General features: G+C 47.1%; 10 protein-coding genes across 10 annotated transcripts; 5 read left to right on the top strand and 5 right to left on the bottom strand.

Moving 5' to 3' along the window:
• Window positions 1–2,218: 2,218 nt before the first annotated feature.
• Window positions 2,219–3,566, bottom strand: MGYG_06124 (hypothetical protein; the record flags this gene model as incomplete). Its single annotated transcript, XM_003171536.1, has 3 exons — window positions 2,219–3,017; window positions 3,085–3,299; window positions 3,372–3,566. The coding sequence occupies 3 exons, from the start codon at window positions 3,564–3,566 to the stop codon at window positions 2,219–2,221; spliced, it is 1,209 nt and encodes a 402-aa protein (XP_003171584.1).
• Window positions 3,567–4,258: 692 nt separating this feature from the next.
• On the top strand, window positions 4,259–5,101 carry MGYG_06123 (hypothetical protein; the record flags this gene model as incomplete). The annotated part of the gene is made up of 2 exons (XM_003171535.1): window positions 4,259–4,514; window positions 4,584–5,101. 2 exons carry the CDS (start codon window positions 4,259–4,261, stop codon window positions 5,099–5,101), a joined length of 774 nt encoding a protein of 257 aa, XP_003171583.1.
• Window positions 5,102–5,765: 664 nt separating this feature from the next.
• MGYG_06122 (hypothetical protein) lies at window positions 5,766–7,443 on the bottom strand (the record flags this gene model as incomplete). Its single annotated transcript, XM_003171534.1, has 2 exons — window positions 5,766–7,216; window positions 7,287–7,443. The coding sequence occupies 2 exons, from the start codon at window positions 7,441–7,443 to the stop codon at window positions 5,766–5,768; spliced, it is 1,608 nt and encodes a 535-aa protein (XP_003171582.1).
• A 1,309-nt stretch (window positions 7,444–8,752) lies between these two features.
• MGYG_06121 (hypothetical protein) lies at window positions 8,753–10,710 on the top strand (the record flags this gene model as incomplete). The annotated part of the gene is made up of 2 exons (XM_003171533.1): window positions 8,753–9,264; window positions 9,327–10,710. 2 exons carry the CDS (start codon window positions 8,753–8,755, stop codon window positions 10,708–10,710), a joined length of 1,896 nt encoding a protein of 631 aa, XP_003171581.1.
• A 657-nt stretch (window positions 10,711–11,367) lies between these two features.
• Window positions 11,368–13,756, bottom strand: MGYG_06120 (calcium-binding mitochondrial carrier protein Aralar1; the record flags this gene model as incomplete). Its single annotated transcript, XM_003171532.1, has 4 exons — window positions 11,368–11,909; window positions 11,973–12,141; window positions 12,206–13,411; window positions 13,586–13,756. 4 exons carry the CDS (start codon window positions 13,754–13,756, stop codon window positions 11,368–11,370), a joined length of 2,088 nt encoding a protein of 695 aa, XP_003171580.1.
• Window position 13,757: 1 nt separating this feature from the next.
• On the top strand, window positions 13,758–15,735 carry MGYG_09114 (hypothetical protein; the record flags this gene model as incomplete). Its single annotated transcript, XM_003171531.1, has 2 exons — window positions 13,758–13,904; window positions 14,812–15,735. The coding sequence occupies 2 exons, from the start codon at window positions 13,758–13,760 to the stop codon at window positions 15,733–15,735; spliced, it is 1,071 nt and encodes a 356-aa protein (XP_003171579.1).
• A 1,029-nt stretch (window positions 15,736–16,764) lies between these two features.
• Window positions 16,765–18,280, bottom strand: MGYG_06119 (hypothetical protein; the record flags this gene model as incomplete). Its single annotated transcript, XM_003171530.1, has 2 exons — window positions 16,765–17,172; window positions 17,225–18,280. The coding sequence occupies 2 exons, from the start codon at window positions 18,278–18,280 to the stop codon at window positions 16,765–16,767; spliced, it is 1,464 nt and encodes a 487-aa protein (XP_003171578.1).
• A 1,497-nt stretch (window positions 18,281–19,777) lies between these two features.
• MGYG_06118 (transmembrane and coiled-coil domain-containing protein 4) lies at window positions 19,778–23,165 on the top strand (the record flags this gene model as incomplete). Its single annotated transcript, XM_003171529.1, has 2 exons — window positions 19,778–21,772; window positions 21,843–23,165. The coding sequence occupies 2 exons, from the start codon at window positions 19,778–19,780 to the stop codon at window positions 23,163–23,165; spliced, it is 3,318 nt and encodes a 1,105-aa protein (XP_003171577.1).
• Window positions 23,166–23,620: 455 nt separating this feature from the next.
• MGYG_06117 (hypothetical protein) lies at window positions 23,621–25,226 on the top strand (the record flags this gene model as incomplete). The annotated part of the gene is made up of 2 exons (XM_003171528.1): window positions 23,621–24,906; window positions 24,965–25,226. The coding sequence occupies 2 exons, from the start codon at window positions 23,621–23,623 to the stop codon at window positions 25,224–25,226; spliced, it is 1,548 nt and encodes a 515-aa protein (XP_003171576.1).
• Window positions 25,227–25,487: 261 nt separating this feature from the next.
• On the bottom strand, window positions 25,488–25,853 carry MGYG_06116 (hypothetical protein; the record flags this gene model as incomplete). Its single annotated transcript, XM_003171527.1, has 1 exon — window positions 25,488–25,853. The coding sequence occupies one exon, from the start codon at window positions 25,851–25,853 to the stop codon at window positions 25,488–25,490; it is 366 nt and encodes a 121-aa protein (XP_003171575.1).
• Between the last annotated feature and the right edge of the window lie 150 nt (window positions 25,854–26,003).

The raw sequence follows: 26,003 nt of genomic DNA, 5'->3' as shown, positions 1-26,003 counted from the left end.
TTCACTCCGTGGGTGGACAGCGGCGTCCTGGGTATGGAGAGAGCGGCTGGAAGATTTGAAGGGATAGGAGGCGGTGTTGGTGGTGGCAGCGGAGATGCTCAAAAGAAAGCTTTTGGTTTGGCGGCACGAGCTGCTGAGAACATGATGATGGACAGGACGTGCTTGAGCGGGTAATTTTTTTTAAGTGGGTTTTTATTTCTTGGTGATGAAGATCAATCGAATGAAGGGGATAAGAAAGGTCGAATATATGGCCCGGGAAATGGTTTGCAGTTTGACGCTCAGACTGGAGACGGGCGATTTCGTCGGATATAAATGTCGACTCAACAGACAATGATGAAGAAACAGATTAGGTAGAATTCACGTAAACGGCAAGAGTTGTTGTATTGTTGGCACAGCCAAAAGGGGATTGTTTGATGTATATATTTAGTAGTTTAGGGGGTTGGGCGAAAGGGGGTAAAACGATGGGTGAGCGTTTGTTGAAACAACCGAAGGCTAAAAAAGGGACTGAATAAAAAAAAGGCCAGCTTTTTTTCTGTTAGGGGTAAGAAGTGAAACACAAAAAGTCGCAAAACAAGGGGCGCAACAATAAAAGGGCGAGTAATCTCGAAACAAGAGGGCGACGAGTGCGGGACCCCTGGTCCTATTTATGGACGCGCCGCCGCTGGACTTGCTCATATGCAGCTGTATGCAGTCGGTGTGCTGGCTGGTGGTTGATTCGCTCTCGCCAGACGACTGCAGATGCCTCTTGCCGTCACACGAGCAGGGAAGGGGTGATTCCGGGGGCCCCTTGTGAGGATGTAGCCAATTACGGCCGCAGATTGTTGGTGCCATCGCCTGCATATGCAGCTAAGTAACAAGACGATGTGATGGGCACGACGCACACCAACCCAACAATGCTGGCATGTGCCTTCGATTGGCTGGCTTGATGGCTGGGAGAAAGGATCAAGCCTTCTGCGAGGGTTTCCAAGGTGGTTGTTCAGACTCTTGGAAGCGAGGATGGTCACTTTATCCAGCCCGTCCTGCAGCCACTGTCATCAGAAAAAAGTCCAATATCACAGTGATAAGGTGACCTTTACCACATCAAGATAGTGTCGAGGCTGGCGGATCAGTTACCCCTCTCTGGCGAGCCGACTATCGACGGCCGTGAGAGTTGATCTGCTGCTTCGTGCGGGACATGTGCGTTATCACACTGAAATCCAGAGCGGGAGAGTTGCCGACGAAGGATTCAGGGATGGATAACTAGACTGGGATGCACATAGCATCCGGGCCATAGCTAGTTTCTCCCATTTCCGGTTTCATCCGTCATCTTTGGGCGCTTTACCAGCAGCGAACAGCTTTCCCGGGCCCATACGGAGTATACCAACAATTACCAGACTGGCAGCTCTTGGTCGACGAGGAAAAGGAGCCAAAACGGCTGCCACGTCGTGCCCTGTGCGTATGTATGAGTTTTTCGGGCCCCTGGAAGAAACATTTATTTCTAGTGATACGCCGCTGGTTGCGACTGACTGCTTGATAAATGACATCTGGCACCTGCCTCCTTCCCCCCTTCTCTGTGTGCAGCCTGATGGAGAGATATAGGGCACAGAGTCGCGGCACCTGTAACATAGGTCGTGTAGTTCTGTTGTCACTGCAATACCGACTGGCCGATAGTCCCAACCAAATACCCTTGTTTTCGGCTCTCCATAGACCAGTCCACATCTATTCCGTACGTGGCGCGGTCTAGGTCTCTTTTCCGGCCTCCTATAGACATCGAGGTGACGGCTGGTAGTAGTTATAGTTGTTGTTGGCAACGGGAAGTGATCAAAAAATGCTGGATGATATGATATACCTGCTTGTTAATTAACTTGAACTTGCAGTACCATATGCAATATTCAAAGTTCAACGCAACACAAGAGAGAAAAAGAGAAGAAGAAGAAGAGATAAGGAGAGTCATTGCCTGCCCTATATCTATCAACACATTTATACATCCATATCACGGTAGGGAATGATATTCGAGTGAGGTTCTTTCAGAGGTTGCTGGTGTCTGTCTACCAGTCCTCAATCCAGGTCCAGACTTTCTTCCAAATATAATTATTTCAGTGTATTACATGCCCTCCCTTCCTTCTATATCCAATACGCCGTTTAAGCCAAAATAGAGTGCTAAATTATGTCATACACAGAATAATAAATCGGGCCTGCCACAGAAGATCCGCCAATGCATCTCTCTAAATAAACGATGCTAGCTTTTATCTGGAAACTGTTCATCATAGTCTGTATCGCCTGCGATAAGTTTCGGAAGGTTCAACCTCGTGCTCCATCGAATCATTTCGGTATAAGCCTTTTCTATTTGGCCTTCGTGCTTTGTGATATCACTGGTAAAACTACCATTCCCCGCCGGCCGGTGATGATTAAACAGCTGCGGCTGCACTGTCAAGCAGGTATTTCTAACCCGACCTTCAGTACCATCGCATGCATCTCGAAGCATAAGGTCATAAGGACGATCAAACTTCTTCACACCAAATTCATAGAGCAGCCTCCGAGCTGTCTTTTGGGAAACACCGTATCCAAGGGAGCAAACAGCAGTCATTGCATGATGGACTACTCTTGTATGCGGTGGAAATGATGATGTGAATTCGTCATTTTTCGGAGACAGTACCAGGTGCTCCGCCTCTGGAACTGTAGAGTCATTCCTTTGAATAACTCGACCTCCAGGTATATCCCTTGCGATGTCTCGAAGAGTAGCATCTGGGAAGTTTACTCCGCAATGGCCTAGCCATAGTATATCCCAATTATCGCCGTACGGAGAATGCACGGGCGGGATAGTACTTTTGCCTATATCAATATCTTTTGGCGTTCCTGCGGACTTTCCGGGATTCGGGAAGGTTGGATCCGCATACGCAAGATTCCCTGTCCCTGACAGAGGCTGGATAAGAGTCTGTGAGGCCAACGCGAAATCTTTTAATTGCGATTTAATGCGTATATCCCAATCCGCATCATCCTCAAGTATGAGAGCGGAACTTATGTTGTTTTCCACCATACTAGGTTTGCCGAGTTAGCCCCTAGATATCCTGAGATCGTGTGCGTAGGGGAGACTTGGGATCATACTCTTGAAGCGCATTGATATGGGCCCTCCAGCTCCCAATATTTGCATTTTTCATAGTCTTGTGTGATGCAGGCGGCGGCAAAGCCCGATCCAGGACGGTCTCTCCCATGATCCCATCAATCCAATGGAGTTTGATGCCACTGAGCGCAGCCATTAATACGAGGGCATCACGCCGGTCAGTCCGCGAGGGAAGATTAACAACATAAATTCGCTCAAACTATACGTAAAACCGGGACTCGGGTTAGCACAAGAGACACTCTTTATTTTGGCTATTTATAGGCTAACATACTCCAAGAGTGGAATTAGAAACATTATTCAGAATGTCATCATTGTGTCGAATATAAGGAGCTGAAATCCGGGGATGTTTCCAGTGGCCTGGCCGATAGAGGGTAAATAGAAGTATAGTAAAAAATGTCAAGCTCCCTGCCGCGATAACCAGTGGTAATTTCTTATTGAAAAGTTTGGTCTGTTGAAAGAGAAGCATCGTGGGTAGTTAACTGCCTTTTGGGGGAGGGGGATATTGAGCTCAACCTGGGAATGCTTCGAAATAGTGGTAACAAGCACTATTTATCAAGAAAAAAAGGGGCCTTAGCAAAGGATATATGGACGGCAGAGCCCCGGTGAGGACGTAGGAATTTCGGGCATCATTGGCGGCTGCGGTGGAGGCCAGTGGGCCTTATAGCTAGGAAGACTGAAACCCAGCGTAGATTATTCATGTCTTATTTTTAAAATGTCGGCGGCAAGCAGCTCGGGACGGAGTTAACTAATCATGACATGGGGATCTATTATGGATACCTAGGTTTTTATTACGGGGCGTCAACGGATTTTGACCAATTAATAGAAAAGGCTCCTCTGACCTTCATCCTCTGAGGCTGTGTTAGTTATTGGCCCCTCCTCCTTGCATACAACATGTTGGAGTATTCCCTGTCAAAACCGAACTCTGCTTAGGCATGGCGGTCCATTCTGGTGTTCATAAGAGTAGTTAAAGCGTTTCCTGGGAGTTATGCTGCTCTGGAGCCCCAGGTGCCTGTGTGCTTATGAATACGCCGTGATGCCTCGCTACCTCGTTACCTTACCCAGGTAGTTGGCCGTTTGTTCCTTTCACTGCTCTTCTTCCTTGAAATATCTAAGGCACTCATCATTACCCCATAGCCTGCGATATACTATTTGCACACCATGGGAAAGCCTCATTTCCTAAACGCCGGGATAATATTTATCATTATTTTTGAGCTAGCGACTGTTGCACGGGCGTTCGGTAACAGCAAAAATCGGTTTGTCAATCCACCAGCGGCGGACTCAGCGGATAACCCTGTATGGTACCTGGGTGAGCAGAAGATAGTTTCGTGGATAACAGAGTTGGTGGACTATGAAATTGTCATCTGGCAGGAATATCCTACGGGGGGCAGCGCAATCCCTAGTGGAGTAGTGTTTTGTAAGTGCAAGAATTACTTCTACAATTACGTTTGGCTATCACCAATGACTTACCACTATTGCAATATAGCAACGCATATGGCATCCGCTCAAAATTTTACTTGGACTGTACAGACCTACGGGCATGATCTAGAGTTCTCCAACGTTTTCTTTTTCTGGGCTGGACGTGATAACGAGAATCAATTTACGTCGAATTACTTCAACATTTCAAATGAAAAACCTCCAACCCAGACAACAACACCTACCATTCCTATAACAATCACCATCCCTGCACCAACCACCAGCCTTACTCCGACATCCACATCACCTCAGCCTGACAATAATGGCCCAGAACAGGAGAAACCAGGCTTAGCTACTTCGACGAAAATTGGACTCGGAGTTGGACTCTCTGTGGGCGTCATATTCTTGGCTATCGCAGGTTTCTTCGCTCATAGGTTCCTTCGGGGGCAAAAGCAGAAGCAAGCGAATGTTGTAGAGGAACCACGGATAAGAGAAGTAAATACGATGTCGGAGCTTCCAAATAAGCATCATTCAAGCCGATTCACTGAGCCGGCTGAACTAGACGGCGGAGAGTTTCATCGGAATTAAGAGCAATTACCAGTTGACCATTACCACCTGATCATTAATTCGGTTGCTGGTCGTGGGAAGATTGGTCTGGGCCGAACTTCAACATATTTTTCTATTGTTTAGCGTTATAGATTCCATACAGAGTACTCGTTACATGTTGTTTATGTTGGCCGAAGCGTTGCGCGATCTATGTAGTTAAGCTCTCGGGTAGCAAACCCTAACCAACTGTCGTGTTAATTCTTTTTGGCGATCAGGTTGGTCAAAGTTTCGCTTTGTGGAACTCAAGCGCTTATTTCAAACGCCGACGTGTACGGCTCTGTTTTTGTATATAGGGCTACCTAGGTAGCTATCTGGGTCGACTTTGTTAATGAGAATGCTAGACGTTAATAAGGTCTGATAATGACAGACTGAGATTAAACACTCAATATGCATACCCTCCATACGTCATCTTAAGCGATGGCTGACTTCATGCTTCATGGATGCATACGAGAAAGTAACAATCTACAACATTGGATGATAGAACGGGGATTTCCAGGAATCGTATACTTGATCCTCAACTGCGACTATATAAACTGTGTAAGCCTAGAGGCATCAGCTTTACCCTAAGTAGCTACATAGCTAGTTGGTCAAACAAAATTTAGAACGAATAGTTAATTGCCGAAAGTAAATGATCGGCCCCTGGAGCTTAAGCTACCACAAACCCATCCCATGCATTCAAAGCGTTCTGGCTTTCTACCTCATACTGCTTAAGGCCGCCAGCGTAATTGAGTTGTTCGCGCTTCTTGCCCGGGATGTTGGCACCCATATACCATGAATCAGTCAGTGGGAGAAGAGTGATGTTTGATGCTGCATTGACCTTGTCCTTCCATTCTTCCTGTGCCTTGCTTGTGGGCTGTATGTTCTTCCAACCGTTTTCAAGTATCTTCCTGATCACTTCAACAATCCAGCGCCCCTGAATCTCAATTGATGATGGCCCATTGCTAAATGCGGTTGGGCCATGTGTGGCATACATGTAGAACATATTTGGGTAGCCCTGGATACACATGCCAAGATAGCTCTTTACTCCATCTTTCCAGGCTTCTTCAAGTGGCTTGCCGTCAATATCACGAAGGCCCATATTCGTCATACTTCCACTGACTGCGTCGAAGCCTGTAGCGAGAACAATTACATCTAGTGGATAGAAAGTGCCGTCACCGAGAAGAATGCCGTCTGGTTTAATTTCAGTAATAGGATTCTTTCTGATGTCAACGACATCAACGTTAGGCCGGTCGAATAAGTCATAGTAGTTCTCTTCCAGTGATGGTCGTTTCGTCCCAAATGCATGCGGTGGATCCAATGGTGCAACGATATCTTTCTTTTTGGTATCATTTATCCTCGCTCGTGTTTTTTTGGCCCAGAAATCATATGCGTGACGATTTGCCGCGGGGTCAAATAGGATGTCCGAATAAGTTCCTAGCCAGAATTCAAATCCACCATTATTCCATAGGGTCTCAAACTGAGCCTCACGCTCTTCTTCGGATTCAGCCGCAGCAACTTTGGCCATAAAGTCATACCTCATCCCAGAAAAGGTGGTTTCTCTGTTTTTAAAGAATTTTTCATAGCTCGACTTTTTGCCTTCCTGTTCTTCAGGGGATAGCTTGCCCTGGCGCATTGGAAGCGCCAGGTTAGGAGTCCTCTGGAACACAGTCAAGCTAGAAGATTCCTTTGCCAGTGATTGGGTTAATTGGACACCCGTGGCGCCAGTCCCAATTACAGCCGTTCGCTTCCCCTTGACCTCTATGCCCTCGCGAGGCCAGGAGGCAGAGTGACACATTTTGCCTCTGAAGGAGTCCAGCCCTTTAAAATCAGGAATATACCGTTTGGCACAAAATCCAGTTGCCAGAAGAAAGAACCTACAGTGTGTTGTGCGTCCATCTTCAGTTTCCACGTCCCAGTTGTTATTTTGCAAGTTAAACTGGGCACCAACAACTTTGGTACTGAACTCAACGTCCCTTTTGATGTCCCAGACTCGATCGACATGATCAAAATATCTTAGAATTTCCTCTCCCCCGGGGTATTTCTCTGTCCACGTCCAGCCGGACCATAGTTCTGGGGCAGAGTATTCGTAAACGGGGACTTCAGAGTCGACGCGGATTCCTGAGGCACAGCCAAGGTCATAAGTATTCCTTCGTAAACTCGTAACCTAGACAAAGAGATGAATTCGCACCTGGATAAGTGTGCCAATACCACGTTCCTCCTAAACCAGTGCCAGCCTCGTATATTTTGCATTTCAGACCAATTTTCCTGAGACGATGTAGGAGAAAGATGCCAGAGAAACCGGCACCCACGATCAGGGCATCATATGAAGGTTTTTCAGTAGGCATTTTGTAACCGTTTATAGAACGGCGGTCGTCCTAGGTCTTCTGAGATGGTTCAACGGGAATAACACTGGCAGGAAAAAGGGGATGGTGTGCAGGCTGTTGTTGTTGTTGTTGTTGTTTTGGTTGTTCAGACTGGGTATATAAGAATAGAAACGGCGATTTAGCTTCGCTGTGTTATGCTGGTCTCACTCCCCTCCTCTTGCCCAACGATGCAGTCTGCATACATCAGTCAATTCGTTGCCTACCCTGCAGGAAATGTTACATGGGGTTTCGTAAAGCCAACAAAGCACTTATGTATCACCCATCAAGGGCTCTCTTATCCAGGTGCGAGGCCGTTCTCCGCCATGCTGCTCCAGTCTCTCCTTTCAAGTAGTTATCCAAACTTCTTCAACGCCCAGTGCTAACTGCATGGTAGCTAGTTATATCCCAACCTTCATATTTCCCACATGGACTACCTTGACTTATTACAAGGACCAGCTCGACTTCCTTATCTCTAGGCCGTACTCTTTCTTTTGTGCGGCCCCTGAAGCTCGATTTCAAACTTGGCCGATCAAATCTCTCACGTGAACTCGAGGGCGGCGACTCCAGCGCTGGCTGTTCACAGAGTACACCAAAGGACGATGCACCCCATGACTTCGATAGTCACTTTTTACGCGGAATGGGCGGCCGGACGAGTTACGCAGGCGAATGCCCAATCATGGACCGCAGCATCCGTGAGGCATCAGCGGACGCATGCACGTTGCCGCTCTAGGCTCTGCTGTGGCAGGGCGAGAGAATACACTCCTCGTTGGCCATCACCTGACGATGCCCTGGTGAGAAGCTGCAGCAAGCAGGGGAAAATCAGGCTGGTGCAGGATAGAACAATCATTTGCAGTGTCCTTCTATGCAATAAATCACTGCGCCCATCACGTATGGCCCGGGTCTCCGTATAGGCCATCAAGGGTATATCTCGACCAGAAAGCTCCAGGTATATTGCCTGTGCAAAGCTCCGCCAGCGGTGGCCAGTCTTAATACTCAACCCAATAGTTTGTCTGCAAGGTTATCACTGGCATGAGGCTGATAATCTGCGGCACGGCCGTTTGTCTCGGTTTATAGGCTATTGAGCTTCTCTGAAACCATACGTCTTCTATCTACGCAAGTTGGTTGGTGACATGACTCCGAGTTTCGCTTTGGGGCGAATGAACCAAAAAGACTGCACTTCCCATGTGCAATTGTTTATATTGGTGGTGCATAGTTTCTTCCTCCTTCCGCCAACTTTGCTCCTCCGGAACTTTCTTAGAATAGAAATATATTATCGAGACGGATAGGGCTCATGGCTCAAAGAGGTACGGGTGCATGCCATTTCATGACGAAGAACAAAATAACTAAGTATAAACTGCTAGTAGATAGCACCGAGGTCCTCGAAAGAGCCGCTGTAGGATTTGAACTTTCTCTTTTTCTGAGCGCTGTGAACTGTGAGGTCTTCAATGGCGGAATTGAAACTCACAGCATTGCGAAGGGGGTATCATTCCTGGCCGTTTCGTTGAAACATGCAGGGCGGATTCTCCAGGAGCCTGACCCCATTTACTCTGCGCAAGCTGGAAACACCATCAGGGAAATCTCGCATCAGAGTGCTGCAGTATTTGACGAACTCAAGTCAATGCTGAACAATGTTCAGGCTTGTGACAATGGCTCATCCAGTAATGAGACTTTACGAGACCATTTTCTACGTTGTTTCAAGAAGCACCGTGTCACATACCTCATAGCCTACATGGAGTCACTCAGCCTTAGCCTTATGGCTATAGGGCAAATAATAACGCTAGGGAAATTATTAGCTTCAAAGAGGTAATGAAGTCACTGCCGTTTTTCATTGTTTGCACTCTTGCTCATTGTGATTTCATGTCTAGGTATATGGAGCAGGACCTTGCTACAGCTTTAATTGAACAAGAACGCGCTGAGATTCAGAACATGCTTATCATTCGATGCTGGTCCTTGAATAGAATAGACAGGTTCTATAATCTTGCTCGTCGAGAAGCAGAAGAAGGGACCATATCTTGTACAGGCAGCCCCGCTACTGATCCATTTATACCCGAATATCAGCGTAATGCTTTCAGGAAACTCCGTGCTATCTCATTTGGAGGTGTCGATACCGCCCTAAAGCAAATAAAGAAGACGCCCAAGGATATGGTTCAGGTATCTGCTGAGGCAATTGACCCTTTATTACAGCTATGGGTGCGGCAAAAAGAGGTCTCATGGAATCCAAGCTCATACCTACACCATGAAAATTGCTTCGAGCTACCCTGTGGTCTTGCTACCCCTGGGTCTGTGGATGCGGAGACTACAGAAAACTCGGAGCAACCATCTCAAAGAGCTAGAATATATGCTGATGATCTTCGGCAAAGCAATGCCAAATATTGGGCTACTGTTCAGACCGATTCGGAGAATGAGCCTGAGGGCGATGAAGGCTTACCAAAAAACGTTGCCGATCCGTCATCCTCATCTCCTCATAATTGTCCTTCCGCAAATGATAGTAACGCTCGTGGGCGTTCCAACTTACAAGGGGACGTCAGCTATATTACACCCCACGCTCATCCCAGCCCACAGGCGGAGAACCAAGGCAACGTCAGGTTGCAAACATTTGCTCCTCAAAGGACTAGCACCGGACCTTTTGATAACCGCGATACATACAAGATACCAGTGCATGATTTTAAAGGCTCCTCTCCAAACTTACCCTCAAATACGGACACATGGAAGATACCATATAATGTAAACCAACCACCAGAGCAACATCCTAGAAGGCCTAATTATCCACCAACCGCTACATCATACTTTTATCCAAATTGCTACCCAAACTACCCGATAAACCCACCTTGTCGATCCAACAGCTATCCACCTGGGCCGTACCCCCGCCAGCATGCCCGCTCATATCTCCGCGACTCTCAGACACCTTTACACATGGCCCAAACCCCGTCAAGAACAACATCTCATGCTGCTCCGTCTAACTATGATGCCCGTGTCTGTCGTTCTAAGCCCCGTGTTTCTTTTGTGGAAGACCAATACTCCGATTCTTCAAGTAGTGAGACAGACAGAGATAGGTTACGGAGAGGGGCTAGAATGAAGGAACGGAGAAGGCAACGAGCAAACGGGCGGGATAAAAGGTCCAATTCTCGGACAAAGAGCTTGAGACGATCGACGTTGCACGGCGTTTTGGGTGCAGGAGCTATCACGGCGTTCCTTCAAGCATTGGAAGGGCTCTCGCCGGGAGATTGGTCTCTTTTCATGAAATACTGAATAGACGTACACATGTTGTTTGTTGAGCAGGTGTATAGATAGTAATACATTCCGTTTCTCCTAATGTATGATTCTCAGATAATTCTACTAGTATAGCCGTAGATAGGCTCATACTATACCAAGCCTGTCGAGAAGGGTAGCATCGTTGCAACGAAGGATAGTCTAAATCTATATTCCACTCTGGTCTATCCCTTACTTTCTATCCTGGCGAAGAGAAACAGGCGAAAAAGCGACATGGAAAACAAGCTAGAAAATTGTATGAGGGAGGAAAAATTGGAGAAAAACTGATCTGTTCCGTCTTTCCTATGACGATATGAAATTCAAGGTTTAGTTGCAATAATTTGAGGTGTAGCAAAGCCTTCCCAATAAAAGAAACAAAAAAAAAGTTATCAAAACTCAGTAAAGAAAGTACAAGGGTGGAAAATGGGTCAAAAGAGTCTAAATATGCTGAACAAGGAAATTGACCAAAGTACCTGAGGAAACGGCGAAGACAAACGGAGATCCGGGTGGTAAATCAGGGGTTATGGGAATATTGTGGGGGTATTGCCGGGTGTTTTACAACTTGAGATTTTCCACTTGGGATCAAAGGGCGATGATCGAGGTTGACTTAGACAATTAATATCATGATTCGTTAATTGGGTGTGAAAGGGCTTAGGTTTACTTGCTCAGCCCTGGCAAGCTAACACCCGTTGGGGGTTGCAGGCGGCCGAAGTTCGGTTCGAGGTCCAAAATGAGTTTCAGCGCATTCCGTGATCGAAGGTAGGGTAGTGGGCCAGAGGCTGACTGCAAGCCAGCTCCAGGCTCAACGTAGCCGGTTGGAATCACTTCTTCGTGCTCGGATCCTGGCATTGGCAACCATTTCTGTAGTACTTCGTACGCAGCAAGGGTGAAACCGAATTGAGGAGACGAACGCAGGATACGTGCTGGTCCACCTTTGAAGAAGGCCTTGAAGCCTTCTTCTTTCAAAATGGTGGTGGCACAGTGGCGGAGAGAAGTGTACTTGGTCTCTCCCTTTCGGGCTTCAACCTGGAGACGGGTCTTGATGACATCACAGGGAGTCGTGAGATACGCAGCAGGCATACCGGCAATAGCTCCAGCAGTCAGGAGTTGAACAACACCCAGCTTTTTGGTAGGAGATTCGCCGAAGAAATCCGTTTTCAAATGGGAATATGTTGGGAAGTAGATTGCGGAGAATGGAACTGTTGGATAGCATGTTAGCAAATAAAAGCAATATCAACAAGAAAGGAAGTAGTGGCGCATACCATCACGGAGCAAACAGGCACTAGCACCCTTGTACAACCCCATGAGACCCAGATTCTTCACGATCCACATTGCGGACCTACGAGGAGCTGCAGCCTCATTGACATTCTTTGCAATCTCTCCTTGGATCTGGAGACGAATCTTGACGATTTCTAGCGGGTTGGTGAAGACCTAGACAAGGTTAGCAATAACCTTCGCAAAAAAAAAAGAAGAACTAAGAGAATGAAACACATACCACCTGACAGGCACCAGCGGTACCACCAGCGATAACCTCGTGAGGCCACCATATCTTGCCGCCCTTATCCTTGTCCGCAAAGTATCCTCGTACCAGATCGTTGACGGTAAGCTTGATAGCCTTTTCGGGTGCAACTCCAATCAATTGGGGGATTACACCAGAATACAATCCCAGAACACCTTCGTTCCGAACGACCTTCTTAGCACAGTCGAGTGAGTTCATATACATCTTCTCACCGACACGTGCGCTTCTCTGGTTCTGCATTCTGGTTTTGACGAGATCAATCGGATAGACCATAAACGCGCCAAACGCACCGGCAATACTTCCAAGGGCAAAATGATGGACAGATTCCAGGATGTTGTGAAGCAATTGACTGCTTGTTCCAGTGACTTTTTCGCTTGCCTTGGATACACCGGCCAATGCCTCTCTGCCCAAAACGCTGGCGCTGTGCCACGAAGCATCAATGACCTTTGCGAAATCTCCGAGTTCGAGTCTACCGGATGGTGCGTCGAGACCGGCGAAGTGGAAGAGGATGTCGGCTTCCATTGGCGTGAAAAGTGAGAAGCGAGTGATGCGTGCGGCCTCGTTCAAGAAATCGGAGCGAGTGATCTTTCCGTCGTCACTCTTGCGAACGGCGCTGCGGATAATGTAATCTATAATGTCCATTTCTCTGATGATGTTCTGGAATGCACGCACGTTTGCGTATGATATCTTGCTGCCGGACGAGATGTTGCATAGCGTAGGCAGGTTTTCCAACAGGTGATCTGACAGCTTATGTTGCGAGGTTTCTAAGATGATGCGCTGGAAATCTTCTGGCTCGATATAGCCGTCGCCGTCTTTATCGAAGAGGTGGAATGCCTGTCTTATTCGCTCTCCTTGCAACCCGCGAAGCATCTGAGCAAATTGCGGATATGTCATGTCATGTCTTGTCTTTTTCGAGCCGGTGTAGAGCGCAGCCCATCCCGAATTCCAGTCGAATGGAATGTTGCTGCCGTCCTTGGCAGAGCTGAACAGCTTCTGTAGCGTCTCATGCTTGACTATTCCCGTTCCCTCAGTATCGAAGAGTCTGAATGTAATCTCGTACTCTGCGTCTGGTTTGGCCAGAAGGTCCTCAAACATTGACCAGTCCTGGAGGTTGACCTTGCCGGTATGTCTTCGGTCGGCAACGCTAAAGAGAATGCCATATTGTTCCCGTTTTATTTTGTGCTATAGAATAACCAAATATCACATTAGCCCTATGTCCTGTTTCTTTTCGCCAAAAAGAAGGGGTGTTGTTGGATTATGCTTAAGAGTTCTTATTTATGCTTAACTGAGCGCCGACTAACAGTAACGGCGCAAGCAGCCCAACCCAATGCTTCCGGAACAGAAGGAATAACTTACATAGTCTTCATTCTTAGGGGCGATGGCTTCAATAAAGTCTTCTCTTGTCATGTATAGTTCACCAGATTCACTGTCTACCCTCGCGTGCTGCATAAAATGGGCTTTGACATGTGCGCTCATCGGTGGCTCAGTAGACCTGCCAACCAGCTGTTCTTTTATATTCTGCGCCATGATGCGATCTCTCTACGGTCGGTCTCGAGGCTCTCTCGTCCTATCGTCCTCTATACGAGTAATTGGGGCCGCTGCGATTGGGGATGGCGTGAAGAAGACGTGTCCTTGCAAGAGCCGGGGAAAGCTGGAGAAAGCTCAGCAGCAACTAGTAGGGATGCACCGGATGCGAGTGAATGGCTCGGACTTCACAACAGCCAGGATGAGAAGAAGACGGAGAAGGACAGGAAGAGGAAGAAGAGAGAGAGAGCCAGCCGATCCTGAGGAGTTTCCTTCGTCCTCTGGGTCCAGAAAAATTTCTCTTGTCTTTTTCCTTTCGCTGCTCAGGAACTGGAAAGCTTACCCGATTTTCGGTCGCGGCAGGGCTTGGCTTTTCGCCTTTTGACTTTTCTTGCTTTTATATACTTAAACTAACTATAGAACAAGGACGGTGATATTGATATATTTGATATTCGGTGTTATTGATTGCCCTTTTACTTTGCCTCCCTTTGGCGCTTCACCTTGAAAGAGCCCCTAGGAGGCCATCCTCTCTTTTTACTAAGGGTCCTTTCTTTCTTCTTTCTTTTCTCTTGCAAGGCTTTCTCCAGGGTAGTCACGTGTGATGCGGGAACCGGGTCGGTGGGCAAAGGCCAATCGCGTGCCTCGGCAGGGAGCAAGACGTCGACGTTTGATCGTATCTTGTCAAGCGAAGGGAGCAACTTGGGCAGGGGAGGCATGGGCAAAAAGCAAGCATAAGCCAGCAGCAGACGAGCAGCAGAGGCGGCCATAAATCTGACGATAACGAAGATGTCGTGATAGTCCAGCTGTCGCTGTCGCCGTCGCCGCCGGGCCTTCTCCCGGGGTGTCCATCTCCACTAGCTACGGAATCGAGCGATATCTTCCGCAAGCTAGTTAAACTGTTAACTAAGGGCAAGCTGCAGGTCTCTTTGGCGTTGAGATTCGAGTGGACGCAAAACTTGGTGTGCGCGTGACTATTCAACAGAGCCGGCTGAGCTGGGTTGATTATATATTGGGTCGATTTACAGAGTGCTCGATTTTGGCTGCTATAAAATGAACAGTCATCTGTTGCCGTATCCTTACAACCAGGGCGAGGTCCTCCCCCATTCTCTGGGTTTAAGACATTGGCTGATGTGCTCTACTGTGTTCACCTTTGCTGTCGACAACCCCCTGTTGCTCCGCCAGTCAATACCAAGCCAATCCAAATTGTCTGCATCTCGGATACCCACAATTCGACCAGAGAGGTTTCACCTGGTGATCTGCTCATCCATGCTGGTGACTTAACCCAACATGGCTCATTTGAGGAGCTTCACGGTCAATTTCAATGGCTCTCTGCTCTCCCACATCCTCATAAAATCGTCGTAGCAGGAAACCACGATCTTCTGCTTGATCCAGATTTCGTTAAACGTCATCCTACCCGCATTCCCAAGGATTCTGGATCGTCCATCTTCAGTTTGGATTCGTACGATGTCGACTACCTCCAGGACCGATTTGTCACCCTAAGATTCTCAAATGGAAGACGTTTAAATGTTTATGGTTCGCCGCAGACACCAGAATTTGGTATTTGGGCCTTTCAATACCCAGCTATTAGGGATGTTTGGACCCGTAGGATCCCTGATAAAACGGATGTTGTAGTGGTTCATGGCCCACCCGTACTTCATTATGATACTGGAAAGAAAGGAGATGGGTATATATTAAGAGAGCTAAGAAGAGTGAGGCCACAGCTTGTTGTATTTGGTCATGTTCATGATGGATATGGACAAGACTACCTTTTCCATGATGGAGTACAAAGTGCATGGGAAGATGCAATCCTACGAAGAAGTGGTGTACTTGCAATATTTCGTACGAGTTTCTGGATGATTGTAGCATGCATTAGAGTCTTGCTAGGGCTCTCACAGCCCAACCCAACGAGGTTAGTGAATGCAGCTATCGCACCTGGAGAAAACAGGAAAACAGAGAAAGACCCGATTATATTGGAAAAATAATAATAATGTTCTTGACCCCACGATGAGACTACGAAAGTATAGGCACCGCTGAGTGCCTGTTATGGTCATTTAATTAGACGGGCGCTATTGGGAAAACCCACGCCGCTGCTAATTAGATAAAAATGAGTATCAGAAGTAAACAAAGACTAGCATGCTTTTTCGGGCAACATAATAATGCCTTCATCGTACATTCAAACGTTCGACAAAGCAAGCCGCGGACGCTGACGTCGATACTTAAGACTACCGGCTCCGGGTAGGTTATTATTGGAACGCGTCAAGCTCAAGTATGAAAACGAATCATTAAACAGCCAATATACAACAGACTAACGTCGTGGTTAGCGAGGAGAAGGCGAGAAATGAAAACGGGCGCCTCTTTTTACTTACATTTGAAACTTTGATCTGTTTGATCACATCCCCATTCAGGTCACCCACTCCCTTAACAGAAGTGCCATGTCCAAAATGCAGACCGTTCACCCTGTAGTTACACCGACCGGTAACAGAGTAGGCTGCCGAGATGTACTCCAATGGGCCCTCAAGAACAAAGGATTCAACCTCTTCCATGAGTTCCCCTAATATCCTCGAAGGTCCATCCAAATAGGAAATCCTAATCCCGCATATAAAAGACTCCTTCGGCGTGGTTTTGTTATAGACTGTGATCTTCGATGCCGTTGTTAAAGTTGCACAAGAAATAAATACGTTACAGGTTTCACCCCTCTTGAAAGTAAGCGTACTCATGGGCCAGCGCAATGGATCCTGATCCTCATTGGTATCTATACTCAGGCCAGGTTCACCTCGAAAAACTCCAATAGAGGATATATCACGGATACGGTTATCCTAAGTTTGGCATTGTTAAAATAAAGCCCACCTTTAAGCCATTAGTCGAGGCAGTGTGATCTCTTACCACCACAGGGTTGGAGCAAAATACCCCTTGAGGGAAGGCAGCTACTTGCCACGCCTCTACTTTGGGGCACCCAAAGAATATGCATCGACCCCGACTCGTGAAAATCTTATACATAATTCATTCGGTAACTAGTAATACGCCATAGATATGGACGGAAGGAAGTTGCTTACCTTCACCGCTACGCTTGACTCCTTACGGCCTTCCGTACAGGCCAATCCAGTAAATAATTCCCCCAATTGGGATTGCGCTTCAATTGATAGTTTTGACCCCTCGGGTTTGCCAATAGTAATCTTGTTGTTTTCAAGTAGAAACTCGAACCCGGAAATAGCCTGAGTCTCAGTGCTGACAAACGCACTTACAACATTCGCCGCTTTCAGAGGCTTGTCAACGTAGCTAACGGGCAAGGTATTACCTGTAGGTTGGCATTTAACCAGAATATCTGGAACTAGGCCGTCTGGCGGAAGCCCCGAAATCCAGGATAGAGGGTTGCACTGAGCCTCGCCATGAATATGTGATAAGGCGTGTATTTTAAAAGCCTAGTAACAGTACTTAGTGTCAAATGCCATGATAGCACAAAACAGGACTTACATCAAAAGCGATGTGGAATTTGGTGGAAGTGCCAAGAGGCCATTCTATCTTGGTATATTCAAGCCTGCATGAGTTGCGGTCACTGCCATACCAGTGGGACTCCCAAATTAAACCATCCTTTACTTTTAGCGCCACAATGCCTTCCTTGTCTGATGCAAGCTGCAGCCCGCAGAGTTGTTTCAAATCTATGTTAATAGCAAACTCGCCTTCATATCCAAAAAATTCATCATTGAACTGGAGGCCGCATAGGTAAGAGCGATCAAGGACATGGTTAAACCTCAATGATACCATTAACGTATCACTGAGGCGAATCTCCTTTTCGAACAAAATCCGCGGTGTGGATACATAGTGCACTTGGTATTCCGATGTAGAGCAATCTTCTGCCCCAAGTAAACGTTGCTTTGCCTTTGAGAGCAAAATCTCAATGTTATCCCAGATTACTGTGTAGTTCTGAATATTTGGCAAATCATCTGGGTGGCTTTGGAGATTGTGGATAAGCCTCCTAAGTTTAACAGCTACCTCGTCAACAGACCCTTCGAAGAAAGGTGATCCGTAAGCAAGGTATTTTCGGCCAAGGTTGAGCCATATATCTCGACCCGGCTCAATGCCAACTACCCATGTAAAATGAGTTATATCGAGATAGCTATCAAAGTATCTATAGATAAGTTGAATGATTTCGTATGGAAGTACAGTGTTGCTAGTCTGTATTCGCTCCGCTGGTTTTGGGACTGTGTACAGGATACTATCCGGTACTAGAGGTTCGTCTGGAAAAGATATAGGGGTAAGAAAAGGTCCTATCTGAAGGAGGAGCTGACGGAATCTTTCGAGCCATTCATGATCTGTAACTTCCGTTCCGACAGCCTTGGTCACCGCATCCCAACAGAGCGAATGTGTCACGTTTTCGGCACCATACCATAGGCGACGCAATGAGTTTACATGTCTGCTATCCTCCTCAAGCGCTAAATGTTGGCAATGTGCCTTCCAAGTTCGAACTCCATACTTTGTGAGATACTGGAATGGTTTGCCGCACAAAAAGCAGCAAGGATGGGAGCGCATCGTAGAATCAAGAGTTAAAAAGACGAAAGGTTGTAGATCCAAAGTGGAAACCTGCGGGGCGTTAGGAGTTTTTCTAGGGAGTACCGAGTACCGAGGGAGTTGTTTGGCCAACTACTCCGTATTCCATAAGTAAGCCAACCGCTGGAGCCCCACCCATGCTGCTTAGCTACGCGCCTAACTGTATGTAGTAAAGTCCGAGGCCGCATTCTTGGCTGAGCGGCGGATTTCGGCACGTTAATTCTGGTCATGCAACTTGTGGTATGCGGCGGAGTCACAGGGGCGCCATGAGGTTTGTTGACGTTGGCTTCATCATCCTCCTGCGGTCGAATTACCCATCAGGGCATTGTCACTCCTAATGGAACAGCCATAACTAATAATAATAACTCTTGTCGTCTCTCCTTTATCTCTTAAGAGAGACTAAGCCCCCGAAATATCAGCTTGGGGCCCGTAGCCTCGTTTATCGACTGCGCCAGTATTTTATGGGCGTCTGTCACCCCATATGGGCAGGCTTTCAGGGTATACATTGACCTGTGTTGCTTTTTTCGAAAAACGCACTGATGGATTTGAGAACCTGATCTACCTGATGTTGTAACCCGGTTTGATGCTCTGGCTTTACTGATTTCCATTACTACTCGTTGAGAGTAGCAGGCGCCTTCCAGAAAACCTCTATCGACGAATCTGGCACAGTGCCCTTATAGTCGTGCTTTGAGGAGTCACAGCCGAACTAGTTATTGTTATATACGCTGCAAAAAGGTGGACGGATCCAATATCTGAAAGGATGTTGGCATGAAATTCCTTGGGTACGGAGTATGCTTGACTTTAACTAAAACTGATTATCTAATCAGCGAAGTTCAAAGAAGCTCTCGGATTATCAATTATCCCACGCACGTGAAAACCTTAAACTCTCCTTGTTTCCAATCTTAAAGCTGTTGTTCAAGGAAGAAAAAGGACGAGAAGGCTAGACGGAGTTGATGCAAGGGGGGAAAGCTTCACAAAAAGGCCCCTGAATCACCCTCATCTCGTTTGGTATATACGCTATCTAGCTACAGCAGAGACTTAGTTCCGCAAGAAGAGCGAGTTATCCGCGGTAGGCTTCATCTGACGCCTTTTCCATAGCTGCGCTGAAGCTAATCGACCTTAGATAACATAGGGGCTGATTTCTATGATCTCATGACCTGCATGCGCTCCTGTCTTTATCCACGCCTGCCACCCTCAAACAATAATTAGGCATTGCATATGGGCTGTTTGCACTGCTTGTTCCATTCCCAGTCCTATAAACTCTCTAACCTCCCCCTCTACCCCTTCGTCTTCGACCCAAGGCCTCCGATTTTGCCGCAGCAATAGGCAGCACAACAAAACGGCTCATTAGACCGGTATCGAGGACACTTATATCGACTTTAGTAACTGGGAATGTCGTTCCTTGCTGCTGGGGGAAAGATCTTACGCTGGGATTTTTGCATCATCTCATCGTGGCGGTGAGAAGGGTGTTGACCTATAATGAACTCCGTAGCATCCGTGGACGACAATATTAAGGGGAATGAGGATAAAAACATGGTAGTGGATAAGGGCGGCCATGGGGAAACAGGCCAATGTGGTGAGGAGAACGATCAGAAGGGGCCAGAGAGCGCACCGACAAAACCAGTGGCTGCCAAAGAAGAGCTTGACGATTTTGGCCTGCCGGTTAGGCCGCGAAGATCAACTCTAGCAGCGAGATCCGTGTCAACGCATAGTGTACCCTCCGGCCCTCCAGATAGGCTGAATACACCTCCAGACTCAGGTATCTCAAAGCCCATGGTCAGATCAGTATCTGTGCCTCTTGAGGCGCCGAAACAAAAGGCAACTGATTCACCCGCTGAAGAACCTGGATCAGATGTAAATCATCGTGATGCCTGCACAGGCTTATCAGAGACACAAGAGACTGGCACTTCCACAAAACCCAGTGATCCCAAGCCACCCCATGAGGCGCATTCAAAAGATGTATCGGAGTGGTCACATCAGAAGGTAACAACAAAAGACGACTCTGAAGAAGAAGAGGAGGAGGATACATGGCAAGCTATGCCAGCCCTAGGGGAATTTGATGTTTACGATGATTATGGAAGAATTGTGGCTCGCGGTGCCAAAGATGATGATGATACAGTTTATCAAGGGTTAGGGGGGGCTGGGAAGGGATATACCCGGATTCAAATTGACGAAGATGCACAGTCTGCAACAAGTATGGATGAAAATACGAATTACTTGTTCAAGGAACCCCAAAGTAATGCTCTTGGTGTTGAAGACGATGATCTACGCGACCCAACCTCACAATTAGAAGCAACAAAAGATTTGCTTACTGAAGGCCAGCGAATCGCGTATGTTGGAGCTACAAGATTAACTATTTTCCAAATGGTTAAGCAAGTGGAATCATACGAGTCATCGTCAAAAACGACGCGCAAATTCTTAAGCACTGCAGTAGATTCAATGACGAAATGGGGCCAACAAATTATGATCCGGCTATACGGGCATATGGAAATTAACTCCGATGAACAGGTGATGATTGAACAACTGGCTGAACATGGGGTTCGGCCAGAGGACCTGGTTTCTCCACTGATGCAGAATGCTCGTGTTAAGAATCCCCTTGCCGGGGAATTTGAATCCAGCCCCAAAGAATCAGTTGATGAGTCTGTCGCGGACGTTGACAATAAGACATCAAAGCTCTCAGATGAGCCGTCACGATTACCCACGCCTCCACCGCCTTATGAGTATAACGACAGTAATGAAATACCAGAAATCCAATCATCCTTCGAAATTGAACAGTCTAAAGATCTAGATATAGATCTTCGATGGACTGTACTTTGTGACCTGTTTCTCGTTCTTATCGCCGATGCAACGTACGATGCCAGGTCTAGAAAGCTACTTGAATTAGTTGGAGAGTCCATGCATGTTTCCTGGAATCAAATCTGCCGATTTGAGAAACGCATTATTGATGCTTTAGAAATGCAACAAGAAGCTAGCAAGGAGACATGGGATGAAGCACAGCATTTGGAATCGCGAAGGAAGGCTGCTTTGAAGCAACGGTATCTGATAATGGGCTTAGCAACGGTTGGAGGCGGCCTGGTAATTGGCCTCTCAGCTGGGCTTCTTGCACCTGTCATTGGTGCCGGCCTTGCTGCTGGCTTTACAACTATTGGAGTCGGCGGTACGAGTGCCTTCCTTGGCGGAGTTGGTGGAACGGCCCTGATAACCTCCGGCGCAACCGTTGCCGGGAGTACCATTGGGATTAAGGCCTCCAATAGAAGGACGGGCGCTGTCAAAACATTTGAGTATCGCCCGTTACACAACAACAAACGACTCAATCTTATTGTGACAGTCTCGGGATGGATGAATGGCAAGGTCGATGACATCCGGCTACCATTTAGTACTGTGGATCCTATCATGGGCGACATTTACTCTGTTCTGTGGGAGCCCGAGATGCTGCAAAGTACGGGACAGACCATCAACATCCTTGCTACTGAGGTACGATATTCAATTATCTCTATTTTACCCATGTTATACGGAGATAAAGCTGACCGACGACCTTCCCCAGGCTCTTACACAAGGTCTTCAACAAGTCCTAGGTGCCACGATTCTCACAGCTTTGATGGCATCGCTACAATTGCCTATTGTTCTAACTAAGCTATCGTATCTGATTGACAATCCCTGGAACGTGTCACTCGCCCGTGCAAATGCTGCTGGGTTAATCCTGGCTGATTCTTTGATAAATAAGAACTTGGGCAATAGACCCATCACCCTCCTTGGATTCTCACTGGGATCACGCTTGATATTTTCCTGTCTGAAGGAGCTTGCAAATAAAGGTGCATTTGGACTGGTCCAAAACGTATATCTATTTGGTTCTCCTGTCGTCGTATCCAAGGACGAGTATACCAGGGCCCGAAGCGTTGTATCCGGGAGGTTTGTGAATGGTTATTCTTCGAATGACTGGATTCTCGGTTATCTTTTCCGGGCAACCAGCGGTGGAATTATGCGTGTAGCTGGACTCGCCCCTGTCGAAGGTGTTCCTGAGATTGAAAATGTCAACGTTACACATCTAGTCAGCGGCCACATGGCTTACCGTACCGCAATGCCTCGACTGCTACGAGAGGTTGGATGGGATGTAGAAAGCGACGAGTTTACTGAAATCGAAGACCCTGATCCAGAAAAGCACGAAGAGCGGCAGCGTGAATTAATGCGGGAGATAGACGAAGCTCGCAGACAAGCCGAGTTGAAGCCGGACAAGAAGAGATTTGGCTTCTTCAAGAGCGGGAAGCTTGCTCAAAAGAAACGGTGGGAAACTTATGATGTGAACAAGAATGCAAAAGAGCCGAGCTCATCTGGAAAGCCGGGCGATGCGGACAGCTCTGTTCTCTTTGATATTGATGCCATCAGAGCTGAGCTTGCAGGCGAACAAATTGAGATCAAGCAGTTGGAGTCTACGCTGCCTCCCATTAACCTTGATCGAAGCAATGAGCCATCTACCCCTGCAAACACACAGGCAGATTCAACACCAAAACTGGCAGCAGAGAATATGGCAAATAAAGACGGAGATATTAAGCAATCCCCTAACGTCTCTCAAGTCTTGTCTCCCGCGTCTAATAACTCATCAGCCTCATTGGAAAACAAGAACCAGTCAAAATTTACTACACATTCATGGCCTGCTCGAGAGGAGGAAATTGAAATGACTTTTGATACCTCCTACAGCTCACCGGTCACCTCCCCTGCTCAGAAATTTGAATATGACTCTCCAGGATGTCCCACGATCTCCTCGCCTAACAGCAGCCATGGCCTCTCAGGCATCAATCCCTCTCATAATGCTTGGGCCGACCAGCATGATGATTATACCGAACCCAACATAAAGATGACGTTCCAATGAAACAGGTTATCTCATGTGTAATTCAAGTACGCTAATGCGATCAATGTATCTAATTTTACTTTACATTTCTTGTCATTATATTCTTCAATTTTATGAAATACATTTGTATCTATTTTGCACTATATGACTTAATGAGCCATATGCCTTACATGAAAAGGACATCCGTGAACTAAGGCCATTATTCAATGGCATTTCGAGCCATCTTGCATTACTCGCTACTTTGGATAAGTATGGTTACACAATGGGTTTGTGTACTTCGTAATGTAACTTCTACCTGTTATCTGCAGAGCTCGACTTGGCGCTTAGCTCGGTGGTTATCGCGTCTAAATAGATCAAACCGCAAACAGAAGACGCGAAACGTCAGCAAACAACGGCTTCGACAAACCTCCAGCGAACCACGGAACGCCCATAGTTCTTACCAATCCTGCCCGCTATCTTGCCGGCGCCCATGAGGGATGGCTTCTGCCTCAAGACCAAACCCTAGCTTCGCGTCAACCAGGTTAACAACCAGAAATCATAGCGGAGGCCCACCGCTCACGCAGGTCGGAGGGAGGCCAACACGGAGCGCGCAAAAGAGAGCTGCGGAAACAGAGAGCCAATCGCCCGACGATTCGACAGAACAACTGAGCCATGCATCGACAAAGCGAAAGGCCGAGCCTGCGACTGATGATGAACCTCTTGCTTCCAGTGATGAGGACGAGTACGACGACTTCGGAGAGGTAGAGGAGGTATCACCAATTCGTGATCCGCAGAAGAGGACTCTATTCTCGCCAAGGGACTTAAACTACCATATACAGCAGAGTGATGCTACAAAATACTTGTCGAAAGGCCGCCTGGAGGGGAGAGATAGTTCGGAAATAAAAAATTCGCCGGGGAGACGGAAGGTTGCGCCTACACCTAAGAAGAAGCAAATCAACACATCTAGGAAACCAGTGGTTAAACGCAATATCAGGAAACCTGCAACTCACCCTTCCCAAAAAGATAAGGATGAGGAGCCCATTTTTGCTGCATTTCCAAATCAAGTCCGAAAACAAAAGCAGTACTCGTCAAAGGCATCTCACAACATCCATGCTTCAACGCCCCTGAAAAAACAGACAGCGCGCGAATTGGAAATGGAATCTTCGAGCGATTCGGACGATGGCCCTGAACAGTCACATAAATCCCAAACAGACAAAGGGCCCCGGTTTAAGGATCCCACCTCCTTTATGGAAGCCCACGTTGCAATTCCAGCTAGCTCTTGTCATGAAAATGATTTTGACATGCTAGAACTCAGCGATGGATTTGAAGCCGTGTCCCCCTTGAGCTCCGTATCTTCGTCTTTCTCCGTGCATATACCCCCTGAAATCCAAGAGGAGATTGACCGTCGCACAGCTGCAGTTACTGTGTGCCCAGTGTGCGAGGTACCTGTGGATGTGGAGCTGTTCAAATCTTTCAAATCAATGGAAAGGATGGGCCAGCAATCTCGGTTCTGTTTGTTACACAGGAGGAAATCTGCAGAAAAGCAGTGGAAAGAATGTTGTTATCCAACAATAGACTGGGGCTCATTCCAGGAGCGCATTGAAAGCCACTTTGCAGAATTGGAAAGAATGTTGCTACCTGATAGTGTCTCGGTTTATCGAGAATTGTTAAAATCATCCGCACAGGAGTGCAACAAGCAAGGGAACTTTCGCCTTAGCATTACTAACTCTGAACTAGAAAAGATGACCACTGGGTATTATGGGGCGCGAGGTGCAAAAAACATGTAAGAATTACCCCTATGCTTAGTTCTCAGTGTTTCGCATGCTTACAAGCTTTCGTAGGATGGAAGCTATTGTTACTCGCTTTGCTCCACGAGTGCGAGAATTAGCGTTATCAGACTCACTTGTAAAGGCGGTCGGAGTTTCCGGTTATGTCCAAGCAGTGCTTGTTCCAGAACTGACAACAACGCTTGTGAAGGAAGACATGAATGTTGACGAAGAGGAGGCTAGGCGCATCATGCAAGAAAGCATGGAGATTGGTGATCTCTTGAACCCGCAAATTGACGATACTATGGAGCTAAGGAACGAAAGTCTGGGCATCTAGCGGAGGTCGAGGAAGAACATCCTCGTACGCATCTAATCAATGCAAAATGAATGTACTTGTTTGTTTATTTACACTTTTATTCATAGCACAGGAGTTATTGGGTGAAACGGCTTGACGAAATGGGAACGGGAATATTTAGCGTGATATCTCTCTGTACTTATAATATTGAGATGTGAGCGTTTCATTTCTTCTAGAATTACATATTTCTTACTACAACACAAGCCTTTCACCCTGACCTCGTTCCATGCAATTGGCTACTGTTTAAGCGGATGTCTTCTTATCTCGGTAAGCCAAGCCGAATGCGATCAAGCCATACGTTGCCAATATGCTCAAACCCACGGGAAGGGGTTTTCCGCCGGTTTTGATAACCCTTGGGATGGAGCTACCGCCTAGAACTGCGGACGCAAGAAGGCCAATCTCTTCTCCGTAAGGCTGATGACCTTGTAGGCGGAAATAACTCACGGCGTAAAGCGCACCGATTGTGAGCCCTGCAGCTATAGATGGAATAGATCCTGTACGCGCATAACCGATGATGCCACCGCAGGAGGTGAGAAGGGAGAGGGCCGCAGCCGAGTAGCTTGTATTTGCGTTCTGGAGAAGCCTAGTATTAGAGATGGTAAATGACATAATTATGACAAGTATATAGCTTACCATTATAACTTGTATACAGAATTTGTAAGTATTTTGTATGAGCAGCCTTAGTAGTGTCTAAAACAGTGCTTTATTTATAGCCACGAGTGATGCGTCTTTTTCACTCTGTGGTATGTTTCGTGATAG

This window comes from Nannizzia gypsea, genomic scaffold (assembly GCF_000150975.2).
Source record: "Nannizzia gypsea CBS 118893 supercont1.5 genomic scaffold, whole genome shotgun sequence".
Lineage (NCBI taxonomy): Eukaryota > Fungi > Ascomycota > Eurotiomycetes > Onygenales > Arthrodermataceae > Nannizzia > Nannizzia gypsea.
The sequence above is the reverse complement of the archived record's forward strand: the minus strand, read 5'-3'. Positions and strand labels throughout refer to the sequence as shown.